This window comes from Dipodomys spectabilis, unplaced genomic scaffold (assembly GCF_019054845.1).
Source record: "Dipodomys spectabilis isolate Male_0828 unplaced genomic scaffold, ASM1905484v1 ptg000003l, whole genome shotgun sequence".
NCBI lineage: Eukaryota > Metazoa > Chordata > Mammalia > Rodentia > Heteromyidae > Dipodomys > Dipodomys spectabilis.
Window position 1 is genome coordinate 11,871,136 of NW_024870680.1, and position 24,639 is coordinate 11,895,774.

General features: G+C 42.6%; 1 protein-coding gene across 1 annotated transcript; it reads left to right on the top strand.

Annotated features, from left to right (window-relative positions):
• Nucleotides 1-789: 789 nt before the first annotated feature.
• Nucleotides 790-24,420, top strand: Clns1a (chloride nucleotide-sensitive channel 1A). The gene is made up of 7 exons (XM_042689474.1): nucleotides 790-994; nucleotides 6,063-6,199; nucleotides 12,665-12,763; nucleotides 13,501-13,608; nucleotides 16,329-16,502; nucleotides 20,028-20,117; nucleotides 23,707-24,420. Exons 1-6 carry the CDS (start codon nucleotides 870-872, stop codon nucleotides 20,093-20,095), a joined length of 711 nt encoding a protein of 236 aa, XP_042545408.1. The 5' UTR covers nucleotides 790-869; the 3' UTR covers nucleotides 20,096-20,117; nucleotides 23,707-24,420.
• The last annotated feature ends 219 nt before the right edge of the window (nucleotides 24,421-24,639 follow it).

Genomic DNA, 24,639 nt, shown 5'->3' on the forward strand with positions numbered 1-24,639 from the left:
GCCTTCTCTATGGCGAGAGTGGACCCCGCCTTGTCTTACAGGCTAACTTTTATAGGGCAAAACCGCAAAAAAAACAAAAAACAAAAACAAAAACGCAGGCTAACTGTGAGCACATAGCTGTTATGAGCTAACCCTTATCTTCATTGGTTAAAAGCAGAAGGGTTACATAGGTGCTTTTTGCTGATTGGACGCCTCCACCAGGCCGGCCCCTGGTTTGGTGGGCGTTGTTATGGGGAACTTGCTGGTTCCTTGGAATCGTTTTGTAAATAAGGTTCAGTTCGGCTTGCCTTTACTGCACCAACAACAGGTTTTAGTTTCTTTGTGGGCAAGGTCAGCTTGTACTTACTTTACAAACACCAAATGGCTGCCCGGACAAAATGGAGTTACTTAGGCTAAACCGGTCCTAACACCAACTCCGCGTCTGGCTTTTGGAAATAAGTTATCGTGGACTTTCCTGCCCGGGCTGACTTCGAACCGCAATCCTCAGATCTCAGCCTCCTGAGTAGCTCGGATTACAGGCGTGAGCCACCCCCCTGCCCGCCTCAAAATACCATTCTTCATGGCTCCTCTCCCAACGGAGCTGCTGTGATGACCTCGAAGCAGCCTGTGCCAGAGAACATGCGGTATTCCCAACCTAGAGACACAAAAAGAAACCACGGCGTCTGGTAACAAATGCCCAAGGAACGACAAAGACCTCCAAACAACTTCCCAGAATGCCTCATCTCTATGATCCGCAGCGCCTAAGCTTCCGTGTAGGCAAGGTTGTCTTTCCGGGTGGCTGCGATCGCTTCCGGGGCGTGCCGCCTGGAGCTGTGCTCGCTGCGCGCGCGGCTGCCCTAGGTTTTTGTGTTTATATTCTCCCGACTGCAATGAGCTTCCTCAAAAGTTTCCCGCCGCCGGAGCCGGCGGAGGGGCTCCGGCAGCAGCAGCCGGACACCGAGGCTGTGCTGAACGGGAAGGGCCTCGGCACCGGTACCCTCTACATCTCTGAGAGGTACGGTCCCCCGCGCGCCCGCGGCGGCCTCCCTCGCCGCGCTGCTGGGCTGCTCGCGAGCGGGGCGCCGGCGGGGCGGGACGCGGGCGAGCCGGGACCCGCTGCCGCGGGAGGCGTCGGGGGGCGGCGGGGGACGGGACTCGGGGTCGCAAAGGAGTCCGGAGAGGGTGGCGGGGACGGGCCCTGGATGGCTGAAGACCCCCGGGGGCGGCGGGGACGGGCCCCGGTGTCGCTGAGGGAGCCCGGGGGGGGGGGGGGGACGGGGCGGGGACCGACTCGGAGTCACTGAGGGAGGGGAGGGCGGGGGGGGGGGGGGACTCGGGGACGCTGAGGGAGCCCGGGGGACGGGGCGGGGACCGACTCGGAGTCACTGAGGGCGGGGGGGGGGGACTCGGGGACGCTGAGGGAGCCCGGGGGGGGGGGGACGGGGCGGGGACCGACTCGGAGTCACTGAGGGAGGGGAGGGCGGGGGGGGGGGGGACTCGGGGACGCTGAGGGAGCCCGGGTGCCCGGAGGCCACTTGGAGGACTCCAGGCCTGAGGGGAAGACGATGAATGCTAACGTCCCCTCAGCCCAGTGTGGAAAGCAGACACTGAGTTTCGACAGAGTCTTTGGTGCTCTTGAGGAAAGTAATTTTCTTTTCTTTTTTTTTACTAGTGGAGAATGGGGACAAACACATTCCTATCCCCCCCCCCCCCCCAGATCCGTATTGGTGATCATGGCTTTGTTCATTCTGTCTGTAATTCCTTTTTCGTTTTTGGCCGGTCCTGGGGCTTGAACTCAGGGCTTGGGCTTTGTTCCTGAGCCTTTTTTTTTTTTTTTTTGTGCTCAAGGTTAGTGCTCTACCACTTGAGCCACAGTGCCACTTCCGGCTTTTTTCTTTTTGCTTATGTGGTGCTGAGGAATCGAACCCAGGGCTTCATGCATGCTAGGCAATCGCTCTACCACTGAGCCACGTTCCCAGCTTAATTCCTTTTTTTTTTTTTTTTTTTAAAGAATGTAATTTTGTCATTATTTAAGTAGCTGTACCAAGGGGTTAAAATTCCGTGAATCAGGTGGTGAGTACAGTTCTTGGACAGCGTCACTTCTTCTTTTGCTTTCCTCCAGTTTCTCCCACCTTTCCCTGCCCACAAGTTGCATAGCCATAGCTCGTTTTTTTTTTTTTTGTTTTTTTTTTTACATAGTGTATATTGAATACCATGACTGCATTTGTTCAACCTTCTTCCCTTCATTTATAATTCCTTTTGAGGGGAAGATTCTGTACTTGTTTTACATTATCTATTTTAAAAGTTCGCATTCCAACCTTTCATAAAAATATGTGTAAAACTTATAAAGGTTATGTATACATGATTTGAGAATTATAATTAACACCTATATACCCACTACCCTCCTAGATTAAGAATGCAGTACTGGGCTGGGAAGGTGGCTCAGTGGTAGAGCGCTTGCCTTGCATGCCTGAGGCCCTGGGTTCAATTCCTCAGCACCACATAAGCAAAAAGAAGAAAGCCGGAAGTGGTGCTGTGGCTCAAGTGGTAGAGCGCTAGCCTTGAGCTGAAGAGCTGAGGGACAGCGCCCAGGCCCAGAGTTCAAGCCTCACAACCGACCAAAAAAAAAGAATAAAAAAGAGTGATCATACTCGTGAAGAAATGTTAAGAGTTTTGCAAAACATTTTTCTCCATATTTACCGGCTTTCTGATTCTTGTTATATTTTGGGTTAGCTAGCATATATGAGATACAAAGACTAAAACTTAATAGTAAATTAAGTAGGGCTGGGAAGGTGGCTCAGCGGTAGAGCGCTTGCCTTGCATGCTCGAGGCCCTGGGTTCGATTCCTCAGCACCACATAAGCAAAAAGAAAAAGCCGGAAGTGGTGCTGTGGCTCAAGTGGTAGAGCTCTAGCTTTGAGCTGAAGAGCTGAGGGACAGTGCCCAGGCCCAGAGTTCAGGCCCCATGACCGGACCCAAAAAAAAAAAAAAGTAAATTAAGTATTGTCTCTTAGGGCTTGAACTCGGGGCCTGGGCACTGTCCCTGAGCTTCATTTGCTCAAAGCTAGTACTCTACCACTTGAGCCACAGCATCACTTCCGGCTTTTTCTGTTTTGTTTCTTTTTTTTTTTTTTTTTTTTTTCCAGTCGTGGGGCTTGAACTCTGGGCCTGAGTGCTGTCCCTCAGCTCAAGGCTAGCACTTGAGCCACAGGATCACTTCCATTTTTTGATTGGTTTTTGGAGAGTCTCACAGACTTTCCTGCCAGGTTGGCTTTGAACCATGATCCTCAGATCTCAGCCTCCTGAGTAGCTAGGTTTACAGGCATAAGCCACTGGCACCCAGCCTGTTTTCTTTTTATGTGGTACTGAGGAACTGAACCCAGGGCTTCATGTATGCTAGGCAAGCACTCTACCACTAGGCGACATTCCCAGCCCCAGTATTGTCTTTTTTTTTTTTTGGTGGTGGTGGTGATGCTGCGGTTTGGACTCAGGGCTGTGTGCTTACAAGGCAGGTGCTCTACTGCCATCAGCTAAGTATTACCTTTATGTGCAGTTTACCTTTGTGCTGTAGAGTGCAGAATCCACAGCTATGTAGGAGATGATCCAGACAGAAGTGGTTTTAGGGAACACCACTGGCAGTAAGTGCTGTGCTGAGGCAGCATCCTGTCATCCTGGAAGAACTACAAAACAATTACTATGTGCTTTCAACTAAAGGCTATAATTTGATAATACTAGTTCTGTTACTGGATTTCAAACTTTCCACCTCCCATTTGAAGCATTGGTGTTTTGCCATACTGGAATTATTTTGGACATTTAAGTTTGGATTGAGCCTTTCTAAATCATGATTGTACCAGCAGATTTTTTTATTAAAATGATTGCTTTAGTAGAGTGATTCTTCCTTGATCTGAGAATCGTTTTTCATCTCCACATTAAAACACAGCATCAAGCAAGAAAGGGAGAGCCCACTACACACAGCCTAATTATGTAGTGAAATCAGTTTCTTTGGAACTTGTAATAGTCATTCTGAAAATAATTTCTATCACTTTTAACTCTTCATACTTTTTCAGACGGTTGTGCCTGACTTGTTTAAAATTTTAAGTCCATGATCAAATAAGTTATTAAACTACAGAGTTGCATATTTATCACCACAACCCAGCATTTATCATAACTGAGGGTCTTATATTTGACTTGGATACTGCTATTACACATTTACTTTCTGGGGGAAGAGGTATCAAATTCATTCTCTTGCAATGACCTGGAACAGGTTCACATTACTACTGTCATTTTTTCTGCCCCAGGGAATCCTAGGATCTCTCACTGTACTGTGGTTTTGCTTGGTTAGAAACTAGTTGCCCTGAGCTAAAGTTAAGTTAAAAGTTATGCAGAAAATACAGAAATTCTCCTATATTAACTTTTTTTTCCTTGGTGCCCAGGATTTTGAGTATACTAACCCTATGCTCTTCTGCTAAACCCTCAGTCCTTTAACTTCGTTAAGCTTTTTTTGTGTGTGGGGGGGGGGAGGGGTGTCGTCGTCGTGGGACTTAAACTCTGGGCCTGGGTGCTGTCCCTCAGCTCTTCAGCTCAAGGCTAACATTCTACCACTTGAGCCACAGTGCCACTTCCGATTTTGTGTGGTTTTTGGAGATAAGAATCTCACAGTTTTTTCTGCTCAGACTGGCTTTGAACCTCAATCCTCAGATCTCAGCCTCCTGAGGAGCTAGGATTATAGGCGTAAGCCACCGGTGCTTGGCTGTTCCTGAGCTTCTTTTGCTCAAGGCTTGTACTCTACCACTGAGCCACACAGCTCCACTTCTGGCTTTTTTGGTGCTTAATTGGATACAAGAATCCATGGACCTTCTTGCCCTGGCTGGCTTTGAACTGCAATCCTCAGATCTCAGCCTTTTGAGTAGCTAGGATTATGAGCTACTGCTCATTATGAGTGCACTGCTCCAAATACAAATATATTATTGATATTTGCATTTCACCACTTTGAAAGGAAAAGTAGACCTACCTTGTCAGGGTTTTTCTTAAATGTGGTACTGGGTAGAAAATCATAGTTTGGGCTGGGAAGGTGGCTCAGTGGTAGAGTGCTTGCCTTGCATGCCTGAGGCCCTGGGTTTGATTCCTCAGCACCACATAAGCAAAAAGAAAAAAGCCGGAAGTGGCGCTGTGGCTCAAGCGGTAGAGTGCTAGCCTTGAGCTGAAGAGCTGAGGGACAGCGCCCAGGCCCAGAGTTCAGGCCCCACAACCGGACCCAATAATTAAAAAAAAAAAAAAAGAAAATCTTCATAGTTTATTTTTCAAGGTAATAATTAACTTGTGAATGTTCTTAAGGCTAGTTCCTGTGTATTTCACTTAATACAAGGATTAGTAAAGAAATTGTTGATTACAAGGTATTTATTACATGTTTACCTGCTGTGAACTCTGCTAAAGTTTTTGGAAAATGTTTAAAAGAACATGACAGGCAGTGTTCTGCTGTCAGGTAGCAAAGAACATGTAAGATTCGTTGCCATAGAGTTAAGTTCATAGTATATTATGAATACAAATGAAGAGTAGAACAGAAGAGGTCATTATGGACTGTAGCAATTGAAAGGAGGCCTCCTACATTGGAACTACTGGGGACTTAGGTAGGTGAGGACTTGGAAAAGCAAAAAGGGCACCTGAAAAATTCCAGTGAAAATGATAGAATTAAAAAAAAAAACCAAACAAAGCCCTGAAAAGAAATGAGGGCTGGAAGCATGACTCAGTTGGGGGCTAGAAGCATGGCTCAGTTGGTAGAGTGCCAATCAGTGAGTGAAAGTGTCGGTTATCCTGTTTGAGTTCTGATCTCTGGCCTAAGAAAATAAAAAAGTAAACTCCTGAAGAATGGTAGAAATACACATGATTAGAAAAACAGTATTTTGTATTTGAATTTATAGCTAGGAGAAAATAAGCTATAATACAATTATCTTAAAGAAAAGTAAGTACCTGCTGCTAAATTTATTTTAGGAATACATCTAAAGAAACATCTAGGTTGAACCTTTGTAAACTTTGAGATATTAAGTTAGGGTTGAGTTTCTAATCTACTTAAAACATGTTTTTCAGCCGCCTGTCTTGGTTAGATGGTTCTGGATTAGGATTCTCACTGGAATACCCCACCATTAGCTTACATGCAGTCTCCAGGGATCTAACTGCCTATCCTCGAGAACATTTGTATGTTATGGTGAATGCCAAATTTGAAGGTATGTATGATGTAATTTTTTTGTTTTGAGGTATTGGGGTTTTAACTCACAGACTCACACTCAGCTTGCTGGCTAGGTGGGCATTCCTGACTTGAGCCACATCTCTACCTGGCTTTTTGTTGGTTGTTTTGAAGATGGTATCTCACACTTTCTGCTCATTTTGCCTTTACACTAATCCTTCAGATCTTGTTCCCTGAGTAGGATTTTAGGCATGAGCCTAGTTCTTGGCTTATATGGTATAATTTAATTCAGTGCTTCTTTTGATAGTAAAGTATATTTTAGAAAATAACGTTTATTTTTCCTTTCTTTCTTTTTCTTTTCTTTTGGCTTGAACTCTGGGCCTGGGCACTGTTCCTGAGCTCTTCGGCTCAAGGCTAGTGCTCTACCACTTGAGCCACAGTGCCACTTCTGGTTTTCTGATGGTTTATTGGAGATAAGAGTATCATGGACCTTCCTGCCCAGTCTGGTTTTGAACCTTGATCCTCAGATCTCAGCCTCCTGAGTAGCTAGGATTATAGGCTTGAGCTACTGGCACCTGGCTCTTACTTTCTTTTTGGTTCCTGTTCTTGGGCTTGAACTCTGAGCCTGGGTGCTGTCCCTGAGCTTTTTTGCTCAAGGCTAGCACTCTACACTTGAACCACAGCTCCATTTCTGACTTTTGGGCGGGGGGGTAGTTAATTATATGAGTTTCACAGATTTTCCTGTGTGTGCTGGCTTTGAACTGTGATCCTCAGCTAAGATTATAGACATGAACCACCAGGCCCAGATTACTTTTCCTGTGTGTGTGTGTGTGTGTGTGTGTGTGTGTGTGTGTGTGTGTGTGTGTGTGTGTGTGTGTCTGTCTGTCTGTCTGTCTGTCTGTCTGTCTTTGTGCATATGTGTGTGTGTGTGTGTCTTTGTGCGTGTGTGTGTGTGTGTGTGTCTTTGTGCGTGTGTGTGCGTGTGCGCACATGCCTGAGCATATGTGTGCCAATATTGGGGCTTGAACTCAGGGCCTTGAACTCTCTTAGTTTTTTCACTTAAGGTTGGTGCTCTACCACTTGAGGCATACCTCCACTTACAGCTTTTTGTTGTAGACCCCTGCACTTTTCAGCTCAAGGCTAGAGCTCTACCACTTGAGCCACAGCCCCACTTCCAGTTTTCTGGTGGTTAATTGGAGATAAGAGGGCTGTCTTTGAACCTCTATCCTCCTGAGTAGCTAGATCACAGGGTTGAGCCACTGGTACCAGGCTATTTTATTTATTTATTTATTTATTTATTTATTGTCAGTTGTGGGGCCTGAACTCTGCCTGGGTGCTGTCCCTGAGCTCTTCAGCTCAAGGCTAGTGCTCTACCACTTGAGCCACAGCATTACTTCCGGCTCTTTCTGTTTATGTGGTGCAGAAGAATCGAACCCAGGGCCTCATTCATGTGAGGCAAGCACTCTACAACTGAGCCACCTTTCCCACCCCTCTTTCTTAATTGAGAGACTCAATTATGAATTTTGTGCTTCCATGAATTTTGGATAAAACTGTGTAGGCTTTTGTTTTTCATGCTTTTTGCTCTTTTTGTTGTTACAGCAGTGGTTCTCAGCAGGTGAATGGGAGGATTATTATGTACCTCAAGTTAACCTTCTATCCTTTCCCCCCATCAGCAATGACAGTGGCAGAGGTGCATCTGGCATGTAGAAGTTAAGGTGGCAAGAAAGTTGTATAACAATTTACATTTACAATTCTGTGGCACTTCCACAGAATTGAACTTTTAGTGCCAAAGTTGAAATGTTCTGGTAACACAATTCCCAAGTTGTGCTTTTGGAGATAATTGAAGATTTATAAAAATCTAGTGAAGTTTTTACTATTAGAAAAATGACATGCTACCCAGGTGCCGGTAGCTCACACCTATAGTCCTAGCTTTTCAGGAGGCTGAGATCTGAGGATCTCAGTTCAAAGCTAGTCCAAGCAGGAAAGGCCATGAGACTTTTATCTCCAATTAACCACCAGGAAACCAGAAGTGGCACTTTGAACTTAAGCCCCATGACAAACAAACAAACAAAAAAAAAGACGAAGAAGAAAGAAAAATGACGGGCTTTTCTATGAAAATAGTGTGCAACAGAAAATCCCATGAAACTATTGAGTCCTTCCTGTGGTTTGAGATTCACTGTGGCCACTTATCTACAATAGTCCTGACACTATTAACTTTTAGAGCTTTAGTGAGCTCTGTCTTACTAATTGATAATGTCTGATTTAGCTATCTAAAAATATTTTTGTTGTAAGTTTTTAAATTGTTACTACTGGGAAAGTTTCAAAATCTATAAATACTTGGTGGAGTTTGAAAAAGAGAGTAAAAGACCATTCAGAACATGAAATGTAGTAAGACTTCCTAAAGAGTTATTAGCCACAATTCACTCATAATGTAAGTATATGTAGCTATGATTTTCTAATTGTTAGTCAACTTTCTGCTGCTGTGACAAAGTCCCAGAGATAATCAGCTTAATAAGAAAAAAGTTTACTTTTGCTTAGTTTCAGTCTGTTGTCATTTGGCTGTGCCTCTGGTGTCACAGTACACTGTGGCAGAAACACATGGCACCAGATCTCCTGGCAACCAGAAAGCAAAGGAAAGGACTGGTGAGGTTTCAATAACTTCTTTAAAGGCATGTATCCCAAAGACCTACTTCTTTCCACCAGGCTCTTCCATTTCCCAATAGTACTTTAGACTGGTGATGAACCTTTTACATACAGGCCTTTGAAGTGACATTCATGATCCAAACTATAGCAGTAACTAAGAAAAATATGTGTCATGTTGAAAGTATTCATTTAGTGATAGAAATGCAAAACATTAAAGATAACCTTGTTAGTCACTTTGAAATTGGCATCTTGATGCTCAGAATATAGTGTAGCTCAGTGGTAGAGTCTGTATTTAGCATACATGAGACCACTCATCCAATCCTCAGCACCAAAGACCAGAACAAAAACAAAAAACAAAAAATACTCCTAGATAATGTCCAACAATGACTTTGGACAAAGGTGCCTGTCCAGAAAAAGGGCCAGAGAGGTATTATTTCAATAAATGGTAGCTAAAATGTGGTTAACTTGCAAGGCAATTTATTTTCTCTTAAATCTCAATTTTATCGAGAAAATTAGAGGGTTCTGTTAGATTATTAGAAGCAGCTGGGGAGCTTGTTAAAAATGTAAATGTAGCCGGGTGCTTGTGGTTCATGCCTGTAATCCTAGCTATTCAGGAGACTGAGATCTGAGGATTACGGTTCAAAGCCAGCCTGGGCAGGAAAGTCTGTGAAACTCTGATCTCTGATAAACCATTCAGAAAACTGGAAGTGGTGTTGTGGCTCAAGTGGTAGAGCGCTCGTCTTGAGCTGAAGAGTTGAGGGAAAGCGCTCAAGCCCAGAGTTCAAGCCCCATGACCAACAAAAACTGAATGAATGAATGAGTGAATGAATGAATGTAGATATAAACTAGACACTGAGCTCAGACCTGTAATCCTAGTTAGGAGGCTGAGATCTAAGAATTACAGTTCAAAGACAATCTAGGCAGGAAAGTCTATAAGACTCTTAACTCCAATTATGTACCAAAAAGCCAGAAGTAGAGCTGTGGCAAAAATGGTAGAGCACTAGCCTTGAGTTTTAAGCTCAGAGGCCCTTAGTTCAAGCCCCAGGGTCAGCCCCAAAACAAACAGACATAGTTCAAGATACTTTGGAGGCCAACCAGAAAGATTACAGCTATAGTTGGTCCTAGCAAAAGTACTAGACTTTATGGAAAACAGAAAAGGGCTGAAAGGTAGAACACCAGAGTCCCTGAGTTCAAATCCCAATACTGCAAAAAATAAAAATAAAAAATAAAACTACTGCTGGGCATTGGTGGCTCATGCCTGTAATCCTACCTGCTCAGGAGGCTGAGATCTGAGGATCACAGTTCAAAGCCAACCTAGGCAGGAAAGACTCTTATCTCCAATTATCCACCAAAAAAACAGAAATGGCAACTCTGGCTCAAGTGGTAGAGTACTAGCCTTGAGCTGAAGAGCTCAGGGACAATGCCCAGGCTCAGAGTTCAAGCCCCACAACCAAAAAAGAACTATTAATTTTGAATGTTTCAGGGGCCTATTTAAATTTTTTTTATTTGTTTTTGCATGTGTGTTTGTGCTCAGACCTGGTCTTGAACTCAGGGTCTTCCTGCTCCTTTTTTTTTTTGGCTCACATTTGGTGCCCTACCATTTGAGCCATGCCTCCAAGTCCAGCATTTTACTGGTAATTGGAGATGGAGTTGTGCAGACCCTTGTGCCTACATTTGTCTTTTTTTTTTTTTTGTCAGTTGTGGGGCTTGAACTCTGGGCCTGGGCACTGTCCCTGAGCTTTTCAGCTCAAGGCTCTACCATTTGAGCCACAGTGCCACTTTCGGTTTTCTGGTGGTTTATTGGAGATAAGAGTCGCTTGGACTTTGCTGCCCACACTGGCTTTGAACCTCGATCCTCAGATCTCAGCCTCCTGAGTTGATAGGATTACAGGAGTAAGCCACCAGCATCTGCCTACACTGTCTTTTAACCATAATCCTCAGCTCTGTCTCCAGAGTAGCTAGGATTACAAGCATTAGCCACTGACACCCAGCTTATATTTTTCATTATGAAATAACTCATATGTAACACAAAATACAGAATGATTAGAGGTTTGTTTGGTTTTTGTTTTTTACAGTACTGATGATTGTACAAAAAATGTCTGTGATTCAATACCAGCATGAATTGTAGCACTTTTCCATAATTACTCTAAACTTTTAAAGGAACCCACTGTTGTACTGTTGTGGCCTGTTTTGTATGGCTCCAACATCATTTCCTACTCTTGGAGTTAAGCAGTATCATGAAGGTGACGTGGTCCTTCCTTGCTGTGCTTTAATTTTTACTGATTGTTTGTGCCCATGATCAATATAATGGTTTTGTTTTATATGTTTCAATTTTTTTTGGGGGGGGGTTCCGGTCGTGGTGTCTAAACTTTGGGCCTGGGCGCTGTTCCTCAGCTCTTCAGCTCAAGGCTAGCGCTCTACCACTTGAGCCACAGCACCACTTGTGGCTTTTTTCTTTTTGCTTACGTGGTGCTGAGGAATCGAACCCAGGGCCTCAGGCATGCAAGGCAAGCGCTCTAGCCCTATGTTTCAAATTATTAAGTAAGTGATATCATATGCATTCTACAACTAGCTTTTTTCATTGTTATATTTTAAAATCTAGGTTGGTATACACATACATATATGGTATTTTTTTTATCTTTTAACTGCTCTTATCTGCCTATCTATATTTCAGTGTGAAATATGACTAGGTTACAGTACATTCTTTTTTTTTTTTTGGGTAGGGGTTCATTTGGGCTTGAACTCAGGGCTTGGGCACTGTCACTGAGCTTTTTCGTTCAAGGCTAGGTCTTTACCACTTTGAGCCACAGCTCCACTTCTGGTTTTATGATGCTTAATTGGAGGTACTCATGGATGGGATTTAGCTCAGTGGAAAAGGCTTGCCTAGCAAGTGCAACATCCTGGGTTCGATCCCCAGTACTCAAAGAAAAGACAAAAAAAAAAATACAGTTAAAAAAAAAAACTGCCAGGCGCTGGTGGCTCACGCCTGTAATCCTAGCTACTCAAGAGGCTGAAATCTGAGGATCAAGGTTCAAAGCCAGCCCAGGCAGGAAAGTCCCTGAGACTCTTATCTCCAATAAACCAATAGAAAACTGGAAGTGGTACTGTGGCTCAAAAAGTAGAGCGTTCGCCTTGAGCTGAAGAGCACAAGGACAGTGCCCATGACTGAGTTTCAAGCCCCACGACTGGAAAAAAAAAAACAACTAAAAACACCTTTAAAAAGCCAGGCACCAGTGGCTCATGCCTGTAATCCTCGCTACTCAGGAGCCTGAGATCTGAGGAAGACAGTTCAAAGCCTATACCCTGGGCAGGAAAATCCATGAGACTAACTACTCAGAAAAAGTGGAAAGTGCTACTATGGATCAAATGGTATAGCACTAACCTTGAGCAAAAGAAACTTAGGGACAGCATCCAGGTCCTAAGTTGAAGCCCCAGGATAGACAAAAGAAAAAAAAATAAGTATCATGGACTTTCCTGCCTGGGCTGGCTTTGAACCCTCAGATCTCAGCCTCCTTAGTAGCTAGGATTACAGGCATGAGCCACTGGTACCGGGCTTGGATTTTTGTTGTTTGTTTTGTGTCAGTTCTGGGACTTGAACTCAGGGCCTATGCATTGTCCCTGAGCTTTCTTTTGTTTAAAGCTAGCATTCTATCACTTGAGCCACAGCTCCACTTCCAGCTTTTTTGGTAGTTTAATGGAGATGAGTCCTACAGACTCAGCTGTCTGGACTGGCTTTGAACAGCTCTCCTCAGATCTTAGCCTCCTGAGTCGCTAGGATTACAGGTATGAGCCAGTGGCACTTGGCTGTTTTTAAAATGTCAAGTAAAGGATACATTAAAAAGTATTTTTATTCCTTTTCTAGAAGAATCAAGAGAATCTCTTTCTGATGAAGAAGACGACAGTGATGATGATGTGGAACCTATTACTGAATTTAGATTTGTGCCTAGTGATAAATCAGCATGTGAGTGTTCTATAATATTGATCTTTTTGCATTTGCATGTAGGCAGTCTTCCTCCTCCCCTCCCCCCCACACACCCTCACTCCTCTACTTTATTGTTTTCAGGGGATCATGGTTTTGGTATGTAATACAGGCTGGCCTAAAATTCCTGATCTTCTTGCCTCAGCCTCCAGTGATACATGTTCCACCACACCTGACTGTCTATTTTTCTTTTCTTCATTTTATTATCTGTAATTTCATTGAGGATCAAGTACATATTAATATGAAAGGTAGTGAGAGGATTGATATCTGGTATGTTACCAATCTGTTACCTGGTATATTCTGTAAGTGGAGGACTCTGCTTCCTTTTATTGAGTGATATTGTTGACTGAATCTCACCTATCAGGGGGGACAGGAGTCAATAACAATTCCAAAGCCGAAGATGCTAGAATCATTGGAAAGTGACTTGTCAGCTGAGAAGGGCTCGTCCTGATTCATCAGGCCATGGACTGACTCTTTTTCTTAGACAATCCAGCAGCCATGAAGAGATCTCAGTGAAACCTTGACTTCTTGGTTTGGGACTGTCCATTGTCTTGGCACTTTCAGGGTCAGTCCTACTTGGAGTTTGGTAGGTTTTATAAATATTGGCATCGTTGTGTACCTCTTGAGCCTAGTCAATTTATTTATATCCATGTTTTTATTACAAAATGTTAATTACAATCTGAAAGACATATTAGTAACAACTTAATGTCTTTATTCAGTGGAGGCAATGTTCACTGCAATGTGTGAATGTCAGGCCCTACATCCAGATCCTGAGGATGAGGATTCAGATGATTATGATGGAGAAGAATATGATGTGGAAGCACATGGTCAGTGAAATGTATTTTGGTATTTGTTTTACTGTTTCATGTTAAGCTCTTATTTTTGCTGGAGGCAGAGGATTATATTTCTTTGTTCTACATGAGGTATCCAGTATAAAGTGGTTGTAAATAAAAGTGAACCTATATAGTGGCACACTTTGTGTGTAGGTCCTCCTGGGGTAGGCAGTACTAAGATTTAAACTGGGATCTTGAACTTGCTGTTGAACCACAACCCAAGCCCTTTTTGCTTTCATTATTTTTCAAATAGGGTTTCACATTTTATGCTCAGGCCAGCTTGGACTGCCATCCTATTCTGTATAGTTGGGATGGCAGGCTTGTCATACCACCCCCAGCTTCTGTGAACAGCAGAGTTGGAGTCTCAAAATCTTTTTGCCTAGTCTGGCTTTGAACCATGATCTTCCTGGTCTCTACTTCCTGAGTAGCTAAGATTACAGCCATGAACCACCAGGCCCAGCAGTGTGTCTTGGCCCTTTGAACAGAAAAATTGGGACGATTTATGGCCTTCCCAAGCTTGAAGGTAAAATTTGGAAAATTTTTTCTAGAAAGAAAATGGATAAATAGAGACAAATGAAGTGAAAGAACAGTAGTAGCTAGAAAATGAACAGTCAGAAAAGCCTTTTAGCTGGGTGCTGGTGGCTCATGCCTGTAATCCTAGCTACTCTGGAGGCTGAGATCTGAGTATCACAGTTTGAAGCCAGCTGGGGCAGAAAAGTCCTTGAGACTCCTATCTCCAATAAACTACTTGGAAAAAGTGGAAAGTGATGCGGTGCCTCAGGTGGTAGAACACTAGCCTTGAGCACAAAGAGCCTTGGGGGCAGTGCCCAGGCCCTGAGTTGAAGCCCCACAACTGACAAAAGAGAAAAGAACAGCCTTTTAGGCTAAAGTAGCTGCCCCCAGAAAACAGCCTTTCTACCATTTGAGAAGCTAGCTTGTTTCTGTCTTTATTTAACAAATTTCTTGAAATGGCTCAATGCCAGGATCATTTTCCCCCCCCACAATACATTTCACTGCCTTTTCAGACCAAAATATATTCACTGGTAAGGTGCTGTTACTCAGCTTTTCTGTTTATACCACTTGAGCCATGTTTCCAGACTAGCATTTTGCTAGCTAATTGGAATTAAGAGTCTCATGGGCTTTTCTACTTGGACTGGTTTCGAATCTCAATCCTGTAGGTCTCCACTTCCTTAGCACTTCCTGAGCCACTGGATGCCTGCCCAGTCTCATAGCTTAAGGAAGGTGTTACTCTTTTTCTTTTCTTTTTCTTTTTTTTCTGTTGGTCATGGGGCCTGAACTCTGGGCCTGGGCACTGTCCCTCAGCTATTCAGCTCAAGGCTAGCGGTCTTCCATTTGAGCCACAGCGCCACTTCCGGCTTTTTTCTTTTTGCTTATGGAGTGCTGAGGAATCGAACCCAGGGCCTCATGCATGCAAGGCAAGCGCTCTACCACTGAGCCACCTTCCCAGCCCCCCCTCTACTCTTTTTCTTATCCCTACTGGTCTTACAAACACTTGCCTGGATATCCAAAGCTCTTTCCTACATAAGTGCCTGGTCTGAGACATCCTCATTTCTGGGATTCTCCTTTATATAACTTATTTACTTTTTTGTGTTTTCTGGAATTTCAGATTTTTTTTTTTTTTTTTTTTGCCAGTCCTGGGGCTTGAACTGTGGGCCTGGGCACTGTCCCTGATCTTCTTTTTTGCTCAAGGCTAGCACTCCATCAGTCAAGCCACAGTGCCACATCTGGCTTTTAGCTGGGTGCTGGTGGCACATCTGGTACTGAGGAATTGAACCCATGGCTTCATGCATGCTAGGCAAGCACTCTACCACTAAGCCACATTCCCAGCCTGAATTTCAGATTTTTTTAATGAAAGGATCATATATGTTAATGAGATAAAAACTTGAATGTCAAATTAATTTTTGTTGTTGTTGGTCGTGGGACTTGAACTCTGGGCCTGAGCACTGTCCCTGAGCTCTTCAGCTCAAGGCGAGTATTCTACCACTTGAGTCATAGCACCACTTCTGATTAAGTCCATAAGAGTCTCATGGACTTTCCTGCCTGGGCTGGCTTTGAACCGCAATCCTCAGCTTTTAGCCTCTTGAGTAGCTAGGATTACAGGTGTGAGCCATCAGCGTCTAGCTTCAAATTAATTTTTAGTCAACTTGTAAAATTACTACCTTGAGATTATACAGGAATCCCTTAGTTTAGGAGCACCTTCTTTTCCATCAAGCTTCTAAACAGGTCATTTCTCTGGGAATTACTGTTATTATCTCTCAGAATCCCTTCTCTATCCTGAAGGGTAGGGATGTTTTCTTTGTATCTCTTCAGCAGTATCTTTGTCAATAAACATTGGCAATAGTTCCTGGAAACCTCTTAGAACTGCACCTTGTAAGTGCATTGTTGATTATCCATTTTTTTTTTTTCTTTGTCAGTCCTAGGTCTTGAACTCTAGGCCTGAACGCTGTCCCTGAGCTCTTCAGCTCAAGGTGAGCACTCTACCACTTGAGCCACAGCTCCACTTCCAGTTTCCTGGTTGTTTATTGGAGATAAGAGTTTCATGGACTTTCCTGCTTGGGCTGACTTTGAACTGTGGTGCTCAGATCTCAGCCTCCTGAGTAGCTAGGATTATAGGCATGAGCCACCAACGCCCAGCCCATTTTATTTTTTTCTAATTGTTGTATCATAGCTTAAAAGTTTTCTATTTTATTTAGAACAAGGACAGGGGGATATCCCTACATTTTATACCTATGAAGAAGGATTATCCCATTTAACAGCAGAAGGGCAAGCCACACTGGAGAGATTAGAAGGAATGCTCTCTCAGTCTGTGAGTAGTCAGTATAACATGGCTGGAGTCCGGACAGAAGATTCAATAAGAGATTATGAAGGTGAGTGTCCTTTTTCTTCAGTGTGAACAAATGACTACCTGGGCAAAGAGGGAAATTACAGAGAAATGTGGGTTCTTTTGGAAACTGTAAGACAAAGAATTCTCAAGAGTAACTATGATATGAAAAGCAAATCTAGACTTTTTTTGTTGTTTTTAGTCCCCCATCCCCCACCCCACCCCCAAATACACCACCAGCTATAAAGTAATCCATGTTTTGGTCAAATTTTCTTTTTTTCTTTAAATTTGGTTTTAGCTTTGATTTTTGGTGTTTTGTGCCTTTGTGCTGTTCCTAAGCTTTTGTGCTCAAAGCTAGCATTCTACTACTTGATTCTTAGCTCTACTTTTGGCTTTTTTGGTGCTTAATAGGAGATAAGAGCCTTGTGGAATTTCCTGCCTGGTCTGGCTTCAAACCACAATCCTGAGATAGCCTAGGATTAGCCTAGGATTACAGGTATGAACCACTAATGCCTGGCTATCATACTTACTTAAAGGGTTATACAGCTCCAACAACCCTGAGTTCAGGCAGGTTTCAGTGGTGTATACTACTTAGAAGGCTGAGGGAGAATTTCTTAAGCCCACAAATTGTCCAACTTTTTATTGGTTGAGGCACGGTATTTCAAGTTTTTTACCTAGGCTGGCCTCAAAATGAAATTTTACTGATTTCTGCCTCCCTTGTAGCGACAATTATAGGCATGAGCACCATGCCTGGCTTACTGGTTCCATTCTGAATCCCTTCATGTTTCATATAGAACCTTGAAGTATTCTTCTTTTGACCCAATCTTTCACCATTAATTACCTTTTTCAGTTTAATAACTTCATGGATTTTTTTTTTTTTTTTTTTTTTTTTGGCCAGTCCTGGGGCTTGAAGTTGGGGCCTGAGCACTGTGAGCACTGTTCTTGAGCTTCTTTTGTTCAAGACTAAGCACTCTACCACTTGAGTCATAGTGCTACTTCTGGCTTTTTCTATTTATATGGCATTGAGGAATCGAACCCAGGGCTTCATGCATTCTAGGCAAGTACTCTACCACTAAAACACATTCCCAGCCCCATTCCATGGATTTTTTTTTTCCTTCATGTCTTCTTGCTAAGACTTCAGCCATGCTCTAAGCCTAAGCCCTTTTTCCTATGTGTTGATCCATTCTTGAGTTTTTGTGTTGATATTAGGGGCTTGAACTCATGGCTTTGAGCTCTCTTACTTGGCTTTTTGCTCAAGGCTCTACCACTTGAACCATACTACTTTTCCATACATTGTGTGCATACACAAACACACTAATCCTGTGGACTGAACTCAGTGACTGGGTGCTGTTCCTGAGCTTTTCTGCTCGAGGCTGATGCTCTACCACTTAAACCACAGTTCTGCTTCTGACTTCCTTTTTGGTACTTAAATCTCCAGTCCTCAGTCAACCTTCTGAGTAGCTAGAATCACAGGTGTGAGCCACCACCTTGCCTTTTTTTTTTTTTTTAAAAGACTCACACTGTTGTCTAGGGCTGGCCTTAGACAATTCTTCTACTTCCTACATATCTGGGATTACAGGCATGTATGACCATACAGGGTCTACATCATTCTTACTGCCTTTTAAACACTCATTGTCTACCAATAGCATTTCAGTGTTCCCATGTATTCATTTATATAAGAAGTATTTAATAAGCTGCTGTGTCTGGTATACTGAGTATTGTAGTCTTTGGAAAGATTTCTGTCAAGCATTCTACTAGAGAGAATAATAATTGACAGTATGTGGCAATGTAGCCATGAAATACAGGAGATGCTTAGGAAGCTGTGGGGCCTTAGAGGCAGGGTCCCTCACCCAGTAGGGATAATCAAGCCTCTTAATGTAAGTGGTATCTAAACCAAGACTAAAAAACAAAGAGAAGTAAATCCAAGGACTTACATACAATTGGAGAGAGAGGGACAGGCAAAGAGATGAGCCATGTGCAAAAGATCTAGAGACCATTCACCTTTGGCTAATTATAGTTCATTGTGTCAGTAACTTTTGTGTGTGAAGGGTGAATATTATAACAACAGAATGGTGGAGAAGTAGAATGGCCTTGTGTTAGAGGAACTTGAAAGACTCATTAAAGAATTTGAACATTACCTATAATTCAGTGGATAGCAACTGAAAAATGATTACATTTGATATGATAATTATGCAAAATAGATTGGGGAGGAAAAATACTGAAAGAATGAAGAGAAGCTCTGTTTTGTGACTTTTATATTAGATTACAGATGGAAGCCCAAATTTTACTAGAGGGCGTGAATACAAAGGATTTGACTGAAAGAAATTTAGGAGACAGAAAGAGAAGTTAAGGATGTAACAGGATTTTCTGGCTTGAGCAAGACTGGAAAGAGAAGCATTTTTATGTGGAAAGATGATTAGTTAATTGTAGACATATTACATGTGCATGTTCAGATGCTGGGATGCCAAGGGGCTTCAGCAGAAATGTGTGGTAGGCTGAAAGGTTGAGAGCTGAGGGGCAGTAAAGAAGTAGAGAAAGCCGGGCGCTGGTGGCTCACGCCTGTAATCCTAGCTACTCAGGAGGCTGAGATCTGAGGATCACGGTTCAAAGCCAACCCGGGCAGGAAAGACTGTGAGACTCCTATCTCCAATAAACCACCAGAAAACCAGAAGTGGCGCTGTAGCTCAAGTGGTAGAGCACTAGCCTTGAGCTGAAGAGCTGAGGGACAGCGCCCAGGCCCAGAGTTCAAGCCCCACAACCAACCAAAAAAAAAAAAAAGAAGTAGAGAAAGCAGTTGCAGAAGACTTTGCAAAGGGCTTTTCTTCTCCTCAACCCCTCTCTGCTTTCTTTTTAGTAAGATGAAGAAAACAAATAAGCAAAAAGTTTGTTCTGCTGGGTTTGTCTTCTCTCCTAAATTGTGTTATAGGCTTTGTAATCCAACTATATACCTTTAAAAAATGATCTCTAACAGTAAACATTGAACACAGACATGTGAAGAGTGTATAGCTACTAAGTAATATTACACTTGAATGTTCCCACCAGCATTAGGAGGCATAGACAGGAAAATCATTAGGTTGAAGCCATCCTAAATTGTGTAGAAGAATGTCTCAGAAACAAGAAAGGAAAAAAGAAAGCTACTGTAGACTTAGAGTTTTATTAGTTTTGAGGTTGAAAATTTAACAAAGTAAACTTAGATATATAGACCTATTTCTTGTATATGTGCCGGTCCTGGGGCTTGAACTCTGGGCCTAGGAGCTGACCCTGTACTTTTAAGCTCAAGACTAGCACTTTACCACTTGAGCCACGATGCTGCGTCTGGCTTTTTCTATTTATGTGGTACTGAGGAATCAACCCAGGGCTTCATGTGTAATAGACAGGCACTGTACCACTAAGCCATGCTCCTAGTCCTTTAGACTAATTTTAACTTGCTCTAAATCTAGAAAGCAGCGCAACTTTATATACCTGGACAATTTAAAAATAAAATGAAAAAGCAGATCCTACCAGCAGAGGGCACTAGCCTCTTTCTGATTGAATCTTGTCCTATGGTTCAGCAATTCATTTATTTGTACAGATGGCATGGAGGTGGATACTACACCAACAGTTGCTGGACAATTTGAGGATGCAGATGTTGATCACTGAAAGGGCTTTAATTTGCTTTAAGGTAAGTAGTTTCTAGAACTTGAAAATCAAGAAATTTTTTGTTGTGTTGTTTTTTGCAGTATTGGGAATTAAACTTAGCCTCATGCCTATTAGGCAGGTACTCTATCCCTTGAGCCACACTCCAACCTTTTTTTATTTGTTTATTTTATTGTTATTATTAATGGTTACTGTTGCATAAGTCAGGTAATAAGTCCAGTGCTTCTTTTTTTTTTTTTGGGCGGTCGTGGGACCTGAACTCTGGGCCTGGGCAAGAGCGCTTGCCTTGCATGCATGAGGCCCTGGGTTCGATTCCTCAGCACCACATAAGCAAAAAGAAAAAAGCCGGAAGTGGCGCTGTGGCTCAAGTGGTAGAGTGCTAGCCTTGAGCTGAAGAGCTGAGGGACAGCACCCAGGCCCAGAGGTCAGGCCCCAGGACCGGTCCCTAAAAAAATTTTTTTTAAAAACACCAAAATGTACATACCCAAAAATGCACATACCCGAAATCCTAGCTGTGTGGAAGGCTTTGGTAAGAGGCTAATGGTTTCTTGCTGGTCAAAAAGCATAAGAATCTATTTGAAAAATGACCAAAGCCAAAAGGGCTATGGCAACGTGGCTCAAGTGATAGAGTGTTGGCCTACTAGTCTGGAGACCCTGAGTTCAAATCCCAGTAATACACACAAATAAAAAAGAAGTGAGAACTCTACAAGGTTATCAGTTTGAAAAAAGGTTCCTCATCTTTGAAGTAATGGAAAATTATATAGCTTTTTCCCTAAGAAATCTCAGGATCTGCTGTATACCTGCCACATGTCAAGTACTGCCAGGCATGGTAATTGAGAAGCTGACATGGGGATCATGAGTTCAGAGCCCAGTCTGGGCTTACATAATAGGAAAAAAGAAGAGAAAGAAAGAAACATATGAGATGTAGCTGTTGGTGTTAACCATTTGTTCAGAAAGACGTCCTTTTCGACTTACATTGGAGTAGTCGAGTATAAGATAATGGCTTCATGTCCATTTGATTCACCTTTCCTCACCTATAGAACCCATAATGTATTCACAATCCCTGTAGCTCACTACTTTTCAATTTAGGAAGGAAATAGAAGATAATTCCAAATTGAATTTTAAGCCATTAATCATAATTTTGTGTTGGTTTCTGACCTCCTGTAAACAGTGGGAGACCAAGGTTCTGGTACCATTGTGTTTCAAGGCTGAAATAACTACATTTGTTAATCATAACAAGTCCATGTACAATCATCCAAAGGCCACCATTTTCCAAGTTGTTTGTTTCTTGCCTGGTTTTCATTCATGGCTGATAGACAGGTGCTCTGCCAATTTTATCTCCTGAGCATTCTGGACTTTACCTAAAGTTTATCTGTATTTACCATTTTGTTATTGTGAGAAATACATTGTCTTTTCTCAGCCTAAGTCTTTAAACTATATGATAATAATGAAAGATCGTAAAGTTATTTTATGTCATGCAGAGTGTCTACAGTAGTCCTGCCTTTAAGTTGTTACTTTCTTTCCTATCCTCTTGCCTATCTTTCCAGCTTTTAGCCATTGCTCTTTAACTTGGTAAGAGCTATGTACCTTGCTTAACTCTGCTACTACCATCAGTCATCCAGTTAGGTTAAGTGCCCTCACTCTCCCCTGTTGTGGCTAACATGCGCAAAGCCCTGAGTTCCAACCTCAGGCCACCAAACAAATTTCTTTGTTCTGGTTTAAATTTTAGTTCCAAACATTAATAATCAACAGGGTTGTTTTTTTTTTCCAAGTTAAAAGTTTTAAATTCTTCCTGGGTACCAGTGGCTCATACCTATAATCCTAGCTACTCAGGAGGCTGAGATCTGAGGATTGTGGTTGGAAGTCTGTCTGGGTAAACAAATCCAAGAGACTTTTTTTTTTTTTGGGTCCAGTCGTGGGGCCTGAACTCTGGGCCTGGGCGCTGTCCCTCAGCTCTTCAGCTCAAGGCTAGCGCTCTACCACTTGAGCCACAGCGCCACTTCTGGCTTTTTTCTTTTTGCTTATGTGGTGCTGAGGAATTGAACCCAGGGCCTCTGGCATGCAAGGCAAGCGCTCTACCATTGAGCCACCTTCCCAGCCCTCCAAGAGACATTTTTAACTAGCATAAGGCCCACAGTGGAGGCATGACTAAGATGGTAGAGTTCCGACTGTGAGAAAACACTAAGCGTGCAAGGCTCTGAGTTCAAGACTCAGTAACACACACGCACACGCACACACACACACACACACACACACACACACGTTTAAATCCTATATCCCTGTTCCATTTTATATCACTGGTCTTTAAATTATAAACCTTCCAAAATATTCCCATTGAGCATAGCATGTAACATTACTTCTTCTACCAGCCGTGAATTGTGATCTCTGCTTTCTTCTCAGGTCCTAGTAGAACTGTCTGAAAACAACTTCCTAGAGGGCTAGGAAGGTGGCTTAGTGGTAGAGCGCTTGCCTTGCATGCATGAGGCCCTTAGCACCACATAAACAACAACAACAACAAAAAGCCGGAAGTGGCGCTGTGGCTCAAGTGGTAGAGCACTAGCCTTGAACTGAACTGAGGGACAGCGCCCAGGCCCAGAATTCAGGCCCCACGACTGGACCCCCCCCAAAAAAACAAAACAAAACAAAATACAACCTCCTAGAGGTCTGTGAATTATATCTTTTCCCATAAATACTGAATTATTATATCCATTTTTACTTCTGTCACTGGTAGCCATGTGGTCTTAAAACTAGCAGTCTCTGCTGAAATGATATCCTCTTATGAGTACTCTGTAACTAAAATTCTCAGCTCTCACAGTTTTATGTTTAAAAGTTTACTTTTTTACTCATGGGAAACTTTATGAAACTAACTTATTTCTTATCACATTTCATAGCATGTTGATTTTTCAGTTTAATTATAGTTGTTAGTAACTTTTGTTGAAACTGGAAGACACATTTTTGGATCATGGGACTTTCACATTTGTCTCCTTGAAGAATAGACTGTTCAGAGGACATCAGCCACTCTGTGGCTAATGACCATGAGAAACTCATTTGCCAAGTCACTAATGGTTGCACAAGTGGGATGCTACTGTACTTCCTGGCAAGGATTCTTAGGATTCTTTGTAATAGTGAAGTAACCATAAAATAGCCACAAATATCCTAATGAGTTAATACTTTATTTGTTCATTTCATGGTTTCTGTTTAGAGAAATATTTTATAAAGCTCATTGTTCATGTTCTTCTATACAACAGACCTGACTCCAAACTATGTCTGTAAATTTTTAATCATTTAAAATTGTATGCCCTTTTGAAAAATGAACTAAGGAATAATTAGAGTGTTTATGCAACCATCACTAATATCTAGATAATTGGAACTCTTCTATGGCAAGGGAAGGCACACAAAGAGGGCCTGTCAAATACTGCTTCATGCCTTTATGCAAGGTTTATAACTTATCTTCAGTTTTATCATCTGTAAAGTGAAGATGATAACTACCTGGGAAAAGTTGTTGCAAGGACTGAGTTATAATATATTTAAGTTCCCTGGCACTCTTGATAAGACTTTCAGTAAATAATTGGTATTGTTGTTGTTATAAATGCTGTAAAACGTTTGTTTTTCAGATTCTGCTTGGGACTGTAGAAGGAAAGTTGGTGCCTCTTCCACTGTGGAATGGGGCTGATGAAAGGCTTTTTTTCCTTCAAAACTCACTTGAACCAGTTCTTTCTTAAGACAACTATGAGGCAGCAGGTTGTCACCAGCAGAAGAAACTATGACCTTTATTAACAAAGGTGAATTAACTTAACCAAGGGGGTGTTTGTAGTTTATCACTTGCCCTTCTGTGTTTGTTGTTGTCTGAGTAGGCCACTCCTTCCTGCCTTTGATGCACTTCTCTGACCACTAGCAGGTCTCGGGTGAAACACACAGGAGCTTGGGGTATGGGTTGACCAGGGTGGGGTTTGCAAGAAAGAGTCTGAAGCTGAAACACCTTTGTAAGGAAACCTTTTCCCTTAAGAGACAAAGCCAAGATCACAGAGAAATTAGCCTCTGTTGTGTTCCACATGGACATGAGTTTTTATAATTTCTAGCCCAGATGAATGAATTCAGGCCTTGCTGGCAACTCTGGAAAACCCCAACTGAATCCCACCACTGATGCAGTGGGTAGCTTCTGCCCTGCTTTACCATCTTCTCTGGTCTCTTAAGTTATAGCCTTGAATTTCCACTCTCTTAGGTTCTATAACAGATCAAAAGAACTGCGATGAAGTCCTCAGAGTCCTTCCCATGATAATTGTTTTGTCTTTGTAATAGCTTAACAAATAAATCTAGATTTTCTATATTACTGTGCTTCCTGAGTTTTGTTTTGTTTTTTGTTTTTAATGGTTCTGGGGCTTGAACTCAGGGCATGATGCTGTTCCTGAACCTTTTAGCCCAAGACTAGTTCTCTACCACTTGAGCCACAGCTCCACTTCTAGCTTTTTTGTTGGTGGTGGTGCCAATCTTTGTGCTCTACCACTTGAGCCATAGCTTCATTTCTGGCTTTTTGGTGGTTAATTGGA

Excerpts from the sequence above, each read along its gene's own strand:
- Clns1a (XM_042689474.1), top strand. The coding sequence starts at position 870 with ATGAGCTTCCTCAAAAGTTTCCCGCCGCCGGAGCCGGCGGAGGGGCTC. Across the intron at positions 6,200-12,664 it reads GGTGAATGCCAAATTTGAAG|AAGAATCAAGAGAATCTCTT; the intron begins GTATGTATGATG and ends TTCCTTTTCTAG. Across the intron at positions 12,764-13,500 it reads GCCTAGTGATAAATCAGCAT|TGGAGGCAATGTTCACTGCA; the intron begins GTGAGTGTTCTA and ends GTCTTTATTCAG.